Source organism: Diadema antillarum, unplaced genomic scaffold, assembly GCF_040938485.1.
Source record: "Diadema antillarum isolate AM-2024a unplaced genomic scaffold, OU_Dant_1.0 seq00000807_RagTag, whole genome shotgun sequence".
NCBI classification, from domain to species: domain Eukaryota; kingdom Metazoa; phylum Echinodermata; class Echinoidea; order Diadematoida; family Diadematidae; genus Diadema; species Diadema antillarum.
In genome coordinates this window covers 888,237-898,507 of record NW_027271688.1, presented here as the reverse complement: position 1 = coordinate 898,507, position 10,271 = coordinate 888,237, and the positions used below count along the sequence as shown (strand labels likewise).

Sequence of the window (10,271 nt, the reverse complement as noted above, 5' to 3'; positions counted from 1 at the left end):
TTTAACACTGTCACCTGTCTACAGCAAATTGAAAAAGAAAATGGATTTATATATTGCCTTATATATTATATATTTGTTCGTATGTCTGTTGTTGGGTTTGTTGGGTTGTTGTCATTCTTGTTTGTTTGTTCTGTTCCCCCCCCCCCCCTATTGTGGGGTCTGCGTGATAGACTATATAATAGCTAGCTGTACGTACATACGTACATTGCATGGCCTCTGACTACTCAGTACTTGCCGCCTCTGACCAATCACACGTTATCATCAAAATCGAACAGAAATGGCGGGGACGCAGCAGGCAACGAAAAACACGATCACTCTGAAAGGATCCAGTGATATTGTGGCTGAGTTCTTTTGTGAGTATTTTATAAAAAGTTATTTTCGAACTAATGAAAGTGACATTCTCTCTTATTTCACGACAAGACAATTTTGAATTGCCGTTGGAAAAAAAACCGTCAAGAGTTGGACATTGTAGTCCCACGTGCTTATGATTGTGTAATTATGGAGAACACCTGTCGAGAGTCTATGCTACTGCATTGTCACGTTAACAGTTAAGTCCTATTACATTAGCTACTTTACTAGGCCTACTGTACTGACTATAAGTATCTCATAATGTGATGCAGTGCAGTGTCAGTAGGGAGTTTACACTACACTGTAGACAACTATATACTTATTAATCTAGGCCTACTTAGATTTTACTTTATTTATGATTAGACTGTAGTCTGTAGTCACGACAATAGTCATAAATTTGAAAGGGAACAACTTTGCACAACAGGGAATGACACTAGAACCAGACAGGGAATTGCCTTTCGAACACTTTTAATTCGGTCTTCGGTACCGAAACGTCAACGTAAGTCCTCCGTTGACAGTCACCATCTTTCGTTGTCCTTTCCGCCCTCTCTCGGCGTATCTGTTACAACCGTGCACACATTGTTCCCTTACAAATTTACTGTCAACACTGGTGGTCAATAGTCCATGTAAACAAGTAGAAAGGTTACTATCTATCGCAGCGGTCTGGTCAGGCTACTATCTATCGTAACTACTAGTAATAATAGTACACAGCCCAGTCGCTAACAGCGTCTGGTCGGGCTAGATATGTCTAGGCCCTACTACACTTCACTTTGCACTTGTCCTACTCAGCTCAGCATCATCACCACCACCCATCCGTGATCCTGAAATGAATGCCTTGTGTTCCCTTCCATAATTTGTCAATAAATTCTTTATGCCATAATATGGCTAGAATAAAACAAAACAGATTTACCAAAGCCAATGTCAATGAACATATGATGAATAGATTATGGAAGAAAAGTAAACAATAGACTGAGAGTTAGCATATTAGTAGTATAGTGAAGTGCCCGCACCTCGTCAGGGGCCCGAACACCGTCACCCCGCTTAAAATTGTTTTAAGCGCACTAGACAAAAATTTATGCCCGGGACTGTGTTCAGTACACTTGAAACTTGGCAGGGCTACCACAACCAAGCAACTTGTGGTGAAAACCGAACAGTTTTTCGCGAAAATATGAAATTTAATCGGAATACGTGTTATAAGTATGCCTATAAGTATCACCACTGTCCCCGCACGCATCTTTTACGTGTATGTCTATGGGAGCATCACGGTCACCCGCACACGTCTTTTACGTGCTTTGTCTATGGGAGCGCGGGTGACGAGTTGCGGGCCCCTTCCTTAGCGCGCAACTTTTTCGCATCGTTTGCGTTTGACGACGATAGCAGCAAATTTTCGATATCGATCAGTGAACTTGTAATTCCATTGGAATTTTCAGCATTTTTCCTGTATGTGAGTTGGATTTCAAAGAATTTCAGTGGCGAAATGTGATTCAAATATGCGCAAACATTAACTATGACGAGGTGCGGGTCACCCAAGTATACTACACTGTAGTACTACATGTAGTAGTAGGGTCTATTAAAAATATGTAGATTTTGTACTTATTAGAGTGACGAGACTTTACAATTTCAGTACGGGAATCGGAAATAGGAAACCCGCTCATGATCGATGAGGGGGGCTCCTGCTCATAAATATAGTCAAAAAAAATAAGGTACTCTCCCCCTGCCTCATGAGCACTTCCGGGATTGTCATGAGGCCCTCGGCCCAAGATGCTCATAAGGCCCCCTAGCCTTGTTAGTTATCATCTGTCTCATGTCCGACATACAATGATATGTATTTTCGCAAGTTCACACAGTGATTTTTTGTTACACACACATGTCCACTTTCCATGATGAAAAGAAGAAAAAATTCTGGCCGCACTTTTTGACAAAAATCGAGTTTTAATCAACCGACGTGCAGCGATCCACCAAAGCACAGCCGGGTGCCAGCAAGTTCACTCAATGCAGGGCTGTCTCACCTATCGGCCTGATCCAACTTGAAATTTTTGGTGCTTTTTTTCTGTGGCTCTTGCCTCGCCATGCACGAATCGGCCCCATGAAAGTGAAGTCATACATCATTTTACAAATATTCGTAAAGAGAATTTAAATAAGATCCAAACTAACCTGATCTCGTGTTCCAAATCACTATTCCACACTGACAGAGTAGGTGGGAACCCTAATTTGTCAGCAAATCAGATTTTCAGACCGAACTTGCGCATGCATGGGAGGATAGCTCATATCTTGCGCGCTGTCTACCCTGGATGCCACAAAACACTTGCACGAAAAGCACCCACAGGCTGATGGACAGCGGAGAAAATGAACCAGACACACCCTAAGTTTATGCAAAGGCAAATGCTACCTATTTTCAGTGTTAAGATTTAGGCAGCCTCAATTAATTAACAGTTTATTCTCCCTCTTGGATACATTATTGCCTTGAGCGAGCAGACTGAAACCAGGTCTATTCTTGAGTTGGCTGTTCCACATGTCAGTCACCAACTCTGCTAGCAAAGAAAAATATCCACCAAAAGTGTTCACGCTGATACTACTGCTGTTACCATTGTACCAAATCATTGAGACATTCATTGAATTTCACCGCATTCTAAAGAGGCAATGCAAAAACACCCTCATGTGGGTCAGAGATACCCCTCCAATCCCCCCCCCCTCCCCCGCTGCTATGCTCCCTTGCTTACATATTTTCCTGAATATCAAACATTTTGCCCCCTCCTCCTCCCCCCCCCCCCCCCAAAAAAAAAAGAAAGACCTCCACACGGTAATGTTTGCACAGTATTGTCCTGTGCCAGAGGAAATTCAGATGGTACAGAAATGAAATGGGAGTGTGAGTAAGATATTCCTTCTCATGTGTGTGTGTGTTTGATTGATATTGACCAAGAGTGAGATTGAGATCACCATGAATCATCAAATGCTGCTGCTGTATGATACCACTGGCATTGCAGGGCACTGCTAGTTGACTAATGCAGCATCAAATGTCATTGTCTCTTGCAGTAAATACGACTGAATTTCAAATTGCTTGTACAAATTCTGCAGATCTGTTTATCAGCCATGATAGTTCACAGGAATATGAATTTAAGGTTATTAGAACTTTGGCACTGAATATTCATGAAAACATGAAGAGAACCGAATAAGCGATGGCCAGGTATCTCAGGTTGGGCTGTAGAGGTACTTTGCATTCCAGTGATGGATCCTGCATTTACAGTGCTATCATACAGTGTAGTACAAACATGCCATTCCATACATCCATTTGTCAGTGAATGATATGCAAGATATCATTTTGGATAGCTTCTGAGCAGCCAAGAAGCTGCCAAATCGAGGAGTGCAGACTCACATAGAAGTTCAAGAGTTAAGGTACACCCTGTCATACAAGTGTTCTGTGGTTGAGCACGTGGAGTGACGTCTGCCATCACTAAGTAGGTAGTTCACGTAGTGACTGCAGACATGCATAGTTCGCCCTCCGTAGGAAGTGAGTATATAACCCCTACGATACCTAGGGATCTCTCTCCTTTGCCCTTTTCTACCATATTTGATAGCCAATCCAACCACAACAGCACAGTCTCCAATATGATGAGACTCCCTCCTATATAGACAATAGCATGCCAACTTTAGATGAGATCCTATTCCTCTGTTTTGATTTACACTTTGATGACATTCAGATTTTGGCATCAACAATCTCCTGTACCAGAGAGGTATCTATCCCGCAGAGACCTTCTCCCGATGTGAGAAGTACAAGCTGCCACTGCTAACAACAACTGATGAGGCTTTGAAGACCTATCTCAACACTGTCATGGAACAGCTTAAAGGTGAGTAGGGCTTGACAAGGAACATCATGTAGGTACTTGCCAAGTGATCTTGGTCAAGTAAAAGTTTAGAGACCTGCTAATTGAAATAAGAGAAACTGCATGCCCAGGTTGGTCATTGAGTTTACAGTGAGCATGGAAAAGAAATTGATAAAAAGCTTAAAAAATGATAACCTGAAACATGTTTAGCTGTTGGATGTCTTCTAATTTCACCAGGTTCTGTTTTTGTCAGATTGTGTCATACGTTGTAGAATGCATACATTGTAATTTATTTTCCACTCACACACAAACAAATGACAGATGCAATTTCTCTGTCATGTTCAGTGTCAAATGCTTTGACAGATACTTTTCTTTTTATCAACTTACCTGAGCCAAATTGCTCATGTGAGCTATGGCAATTATTAGCCGTATGATGTTTGGCATGCATTGTGCATCATGCTTTAAACATCTCCTCAGTTGCATCTTGCGCTGCTGGATTCTTTCCAAACTTAGTGAGAATCATCAGTGGATTGCAGAGGGGATCTACTTAAGTACAAATAATTTTGATGCCCCATTAGGGGGTCCCTAGGATATGACTGAAGTGCCCCAAATTAGGAGGATGTTGCCCAAGGGGCCAGCAGTAATCTCCAAATCTCAAGATGCTTTAAACAGTTTGCCTCGGGTGGAGTACCATGAAGGCAAAGTGTGATGCTCAGGTGAGTGTTAGACCTGTGAGTTTAAACAAAGCAGTGGGGGCAGATTCTAAAAATTAATATTTTCGTGGTTAGTCAGTGTATTTAGTGGCAAATTAGGCATAAGTGAAATAGGAGCTGTAAACTAGGGCCACTGTATGTTGATGTAATGGTTGATACTGTAAATTGAATGTTTACTTCAAAGGAAATTAAGATTTATTGTTGTGCGGTATAGTACTGTAAATTGAATATAATTACTTTGACTGAAATCAGATTAATTGTTCTGCAATTTTAATTTATCGAAGAGCTACATGTATTTACATGTCAAATAACTTGCACGGTTGTATATGACAGGTGGTACTGTGTGATCAGCGGTCCAGAGCAAAACAATCCAGGACAAGTTTTTTTTCTTATGTGATATGCATGGCCTTGAGTCATGCCAAATTAAATCACAAGCATTTACATTTTGATCAATGATTAGTGATATCCCTGAGGTCACTCTGTTCACTGTCTTTGTTTCTTTTGTGAATTCATACTTCCTTCCTTGTTTCTCAGTTTTATGGCCCCTTTCACATCTTATCCGTCCAGCAGGCTAGCAAAGTTATATCTTTGCAACTGATTGACAAACATCTCGACGGAAGAATTTCATGAATTTGAAGAAGTTATATCTGTTGATCGCTGTAAATCCTCTTTCTGTGATTTTTGTTTGCCACATCCCTACAGACTGGTTGAACCAGCAGATTGTCCAGAAAGTCGTGGTCACCGTGTCCAGTGAAGAAACCGATGAGGTCATGGAGAGGTGGCAGTTTGACATTGAGTGTGACAAGACGGTCAACCATGAAAGGTGAAGTGTCCAAGAGTGTTATCAATGTAACAATTTGACCCATTTTCATATCCATTTACGTATTCTAGAAACACAGACTGCTTTGCCCCTGTGCACTGTGTATTCTTTACATTTGGCAGTGAGGCGTAGGCTTGCAGTTGCATCTCAAACAATTGGTGTACACTCCACTTCGGAGTCTTTAATATGCCCTGCCCATGCATGCTCACAAACACATCGTCAGGTTTCTTCAGAAGGATTTGAAGCTAGTGAAGACCTGATTCAATCTTACATTGTTGAGCTGTGGCAACTTTTGTTTTAATAGCTCTCTTCCATTTGACATTAGTGGTCACTAATATGGTTGTTTGCTCTGAATGAAAGGTAGCCATATGAGACACAATTTGATACATCATCATTCCCATAAAAGTGAATAAAAATTTTCTGTGCCTTCTTTTTTTTTCCTTTCTCTTTTGTTTTTTGTTTTTTCAAAATATGTGTGACAGTGTGAATATGACAGTTGTCAACTGCTCATTCTGACTGCAGGTAGTAACAGCAACATTTTATCAATACAAATTTGGAAATTCATGTTTCCGAAGCAATACTTGTGAACATCTGCAAGTTAGTTGCTGTTGATGTCATGGCCAAATGGAGAATACTCAAAAAGTACATGTAGCCCACAAAAGCCCCAAGCGTGATGAGACACACTATCATGAAAATCAAAGTCACTTGAGCTTTAAACATGTTTACCCAGAGTGATTTATTTCTTTATAAAGATTTATGAAGTCAACTATTAGTGCTTAGTATTCAATGAGATGGTATTTGAAAACACACGAAAAGTTCAGCATTTTTTTCCCCAGATGATTTTAACAGTTGAAATGAAGGTTGTTTTTCTAATTATGTGATCAAGTACAATGTAAAGTTAAGATTGCTGAGTGGCTTTTAATGAAGATATTATTATGAAAAGGTATTCTATTTCATTTTTTTTTTCAGCAAACCCAAAGAGAAATCACATGCAGAGATCTACAAGGGTATACAGGCAGTCATCAAGCAAATCACAGCATCAGTCACATTTCTTCCCCTTCTAGAAACAGCATGTAAGTCAAGATGACATGGTGTCTGTATCAACTGCAACATATGAAGTTAATGAAGTTGTAACATTCTCTTCTGGGAACATAGGACCACGAACAATCCGTAACTCAAATTGCAAAGACGGTTTTGTCGTACTGGGTGTCATTGTGCCACAGATTTTGTGAACTCATTGAGAAAGATGTTCTAGGCCCCGTTTTATGATAGTTGTTAGACTTGGCAAGTTGTCAGTCTCTGTCAATTTCAGTAAAATCCTCTGTTTTGATTGGCTGAAAAGCTCTGGTCACTGACCGTTACTATGGGAATTGTCAGAGACTGACAACTTGTCAGGACTGACAACTTTCATGAAACGGTGCCCAGATCATTCTCATGCTAGAGCTCATGAAACATTTCTGTGTATCATAAGGGTTAGTTCAAAGAGATTTTATATGCACAAGAGTGCACACTGGCCATACACATGCACACAAATGAGACATTCAAAATTGAAGAAGGAGTGCATGCACTGATTAGAGAATTGATGGCAGTCTAGCTTCAGGTCATATCTTATAATTTATACTAGGAGTGATTTTTTTTTCCCCAAATCAATGTTTATTTTCATAAATGCAATTATGTTTCATTGTTTAGAAATAAGTTTCTACAATAATATATCATTTAGACTATTTGCTGGGAGTCAGGGCTTTTTTTATTTATTAACAAAATAAACTTGAGCATAGGATGCAAAATTATTTTAGCATAAGACCTTTAAGAAATATTTGAACACTGAGATGTAACTATAATGGCGCATGAATGACTGTGTAAAAAAAATATTGAGTTGAGTGCATTTGAACAGTGTGCTGCCATCTACTGTTCAATAACTGTACAAGATCCAGGCAAGACAAGTGCTCATAGCTAACAATGGCAGCTCCCTTGCACAGGATAGCATATGTTTGAGCGATGCTCAGCCGAGGATATGAATACAGTATGCTTTAGAATTAGGGTTAGAGTTTACTCAGTGTATTACCCTAGGACACCGAGATCAACGTTACCATAACTCTAATCCTAACCCTAATCCTAAACTGAGTAAACTCTAACCTTAATCCTAAAGCATGTTCATATCCTTGGCTGAGCATCGCTCCAACATATGGTACCCCTGCACAGCTGCCTCCAATTTTGGACTACGCCCTCTTGTGCCTATTAAATTTCTTTGGGTCAATGAAATTGATACCACAGAGTTTCAGGAAATCTGATCAGGTGATAGTTAAACAGTTGTAATACATGGTATTCCCCATGGGCGTAATATTCCCCCATGGGCAGAACATTCATGCAGCAATCTCCATTGGTTGAATTTATTGTGTAAACAAATGGTTAAAGGTGACTTCCAGATGATTTTTGACTTTTGTATGTGAACACCTATAAATTGGTTATACTGGGTACAGAGTTTCAAAGTGTATAGTGATCAGTATGATGAATAAGACTGTTTTCAAAATTCATAGCAAATGACAATGAACACGGATGATGACATGACAGCTTCACCATAAGAACGCATGAGTGAGGGCCAGTTCAAGGAAGCAGAACAAAAAAAAGAAGGCATGCATAAATTCTACACAGGTGAAATTGTTAAGCAAGTGGTATTGTAATGGAATTACATTGCTTCGTTACTAAAATGTGTGAGCCTCCTATGTTATCTTTCTTCTTCAGTGTGTTATGTTTTAGATTTTTCACAGTATTGGTTTATCTTCTCACAGGTCAGAATAAATTCCACAAATTTGTACATGGTACTGTCAATTTATGCACTGCTTGATGTAAAGTATTAAAATTGTCTGGAATGCCCCTTAAGCTACACCAAGTGATAGAACATTGATTATTTCCTTGTGATTAATAGAATGAATTTAATTATTCAATACAGTGTGAAAACCAGAGCATTTAACTTTTTTTTTTTTTTAAATCAGGTGTCACACTTCCTGCTCTTGGTGTGGCTGATTATGTAACATAAATTACCTTTTGGAGTACATTGAATATAAGTTTATTCAGTGAGGTGTTGGTCGTAAGATACAAAACAGCAAAATCCAGGAAAATTCTTCAGGGGATGAAGTAGTAAAATGTCAGCAAGATATGTTTAGCATCAAAACTGAATGCCATACACTGTAACTGGGAAGGTAATATTTGCAAGAGTGATCCATATCTTTGACTATCAAGTATTTGAGATGGTTGCTAGTGTAACAGCTGTTATAGCTTTGTATAATCTTGTTTTGTGCCTTTGTTCACCAGGCAAGTTCAATCTGTTGATCTACACTGACAAGGACTTGGCAACCCCTGAAAAGTGGGAGGAATCTGGACCCGCTCTCATCGCCAACTCGGAGGAGGTGAGACTGCGTTCCTTCACAACATCGATACACAAAGTGGACACCATGGTCTCTTACAAGATAATGGATGGTATGTAGGAGTTGTCCAGCCGTTGAGGAGAAAAACATCACATTCCATTATGATGCTCCGTTCAACAAGAGTGACAGCATTGTTCAACTGAACAAGAGAGCTACTGTGAACGTCAGCTGTGCCCTGAGCACATCCTTGGGCATTTTTGGCACGTTGCCTCGCTTGGAGGAGTGTCGCGTTCTACATGCCTTACGGTATCGCATGTGTGTGCCACAATGGTCAGCCTGGTCATCTGCAGTCTGGACAAGTGCTTCGTCCATCCACTGGTGATGGATAGTTGAAATGAAGCACTACCAAGTATGCATGATCTGACTCCTCTCTTTTCTTTATGCTGTGAAGCTCGTTTTACGTATTTTACTTTGAGTTGAAGGTTTCTATGCATGTGGTTCATGTTTTTGCTTGAGGTAAAAGCATTTAATTCATCTTGACCCTATAAAACCTGTACTGGTTATATAAACAGCACACCTTTTCAGATAATTTAGTGTGTCTTGGGATGGATTCAATCAAGATTATCGGTATTGTGCCATGCAGGGGTGCATATATTTTCTCTTTCTTCCTGCATAACATGCATCATAATCTGTACAAGCAGTACTTGACCTGGGAGTGTGTATGAGGTTCTTTCCCTCTCCCCATGTGGTTTAACCCTGAAATGGCCATTTTCCATGGTCATTCCGCCACACATTTTTTTTTTTTACTGTGCCACTCGCTGACTTTTTACTTTCAAATCTTGCACATATGACCCCATTTTTGCAAAAAATTGGGCATACCATTATAATGCTGCACAACCTTTTACACATGCTCGTCAGACCGAAAATTGCTCAAAAACGTGATTTTTGTTTTCAAAGTCAATGCAAAAGGAGTTTTCTCATCTTATTCAAAAAGATATGATTGTTTTCACTTTCATTGGCTGAAATCAATTCATTTTAGTACAGTATGATTATGCTTGAAAAAGTTCTGTGATAAATTTTGTGAAAAGAAACCATAAAAAGAGAAGGTCGAGGAACAGAGAAAAGAAATTCATAAAGCAATAAAATATGTAAGCAGTTAATTTTCACACCAGATATTTTTTCCAAGTGCATTGTTAGGAATGCT

General features: G+C 39.6%; 1 protein-coding gene across 1 annotated transcript; it reads left to right on the top strand.

Moving 5' to 3' along the window:
* Positions 1 to 257: 257 nt before the first annotated feature.
* Positions 258 to 10,031, top strand: LOC139739565 (mitotic spindle assembly checkpoint protein MAD2A-like). Its single transcript, XM_071650168.1, has 5 exons — positions 258 to 353; positions 4,047 to 4,193; positions 5,585 to 5,705; positions 6,672 to 6,775; positions 9,015 to 10,031. Exons 1-5 carry the CDS (start codon positions 278 to 280, stop codon positions 9,185 to 9,187), a joined length of 621 nt encoding a protein of 206 aa, XP_071506269.1. The 5' UTR covers positions 258 to 277; the 3' UTR covers positions 9,188 to 10,031.
* The last annotated feature ends 240 nt before the right edge of the window (positions 10,032 to 10,271 follow it).

Bases quoted from the DNA above. Each gene is read 5' to 3' on its own strand.
- LOC139739565 (XM_071650168.1), top strand. From the start codon at position 278: ATGGCGGGGACGCAGCAGGCAACGAAAAACACGATCACTCTGAAAGGA. The intron at 354-4,046 runs GTGAGTATTTTA...GATGACATTCAG, and splicing joins TATTGTGGCTGAGTTCTTTT to ATTTTGGCATCAACAATCTC. The intron at 5,706-6,671 runs GTGAAGTGTCCA...TTTTTTTTTCAG, and splicing joins AAGACGGTCAACCATGAAAG to CAAACCCAAAGAGAAATCAC.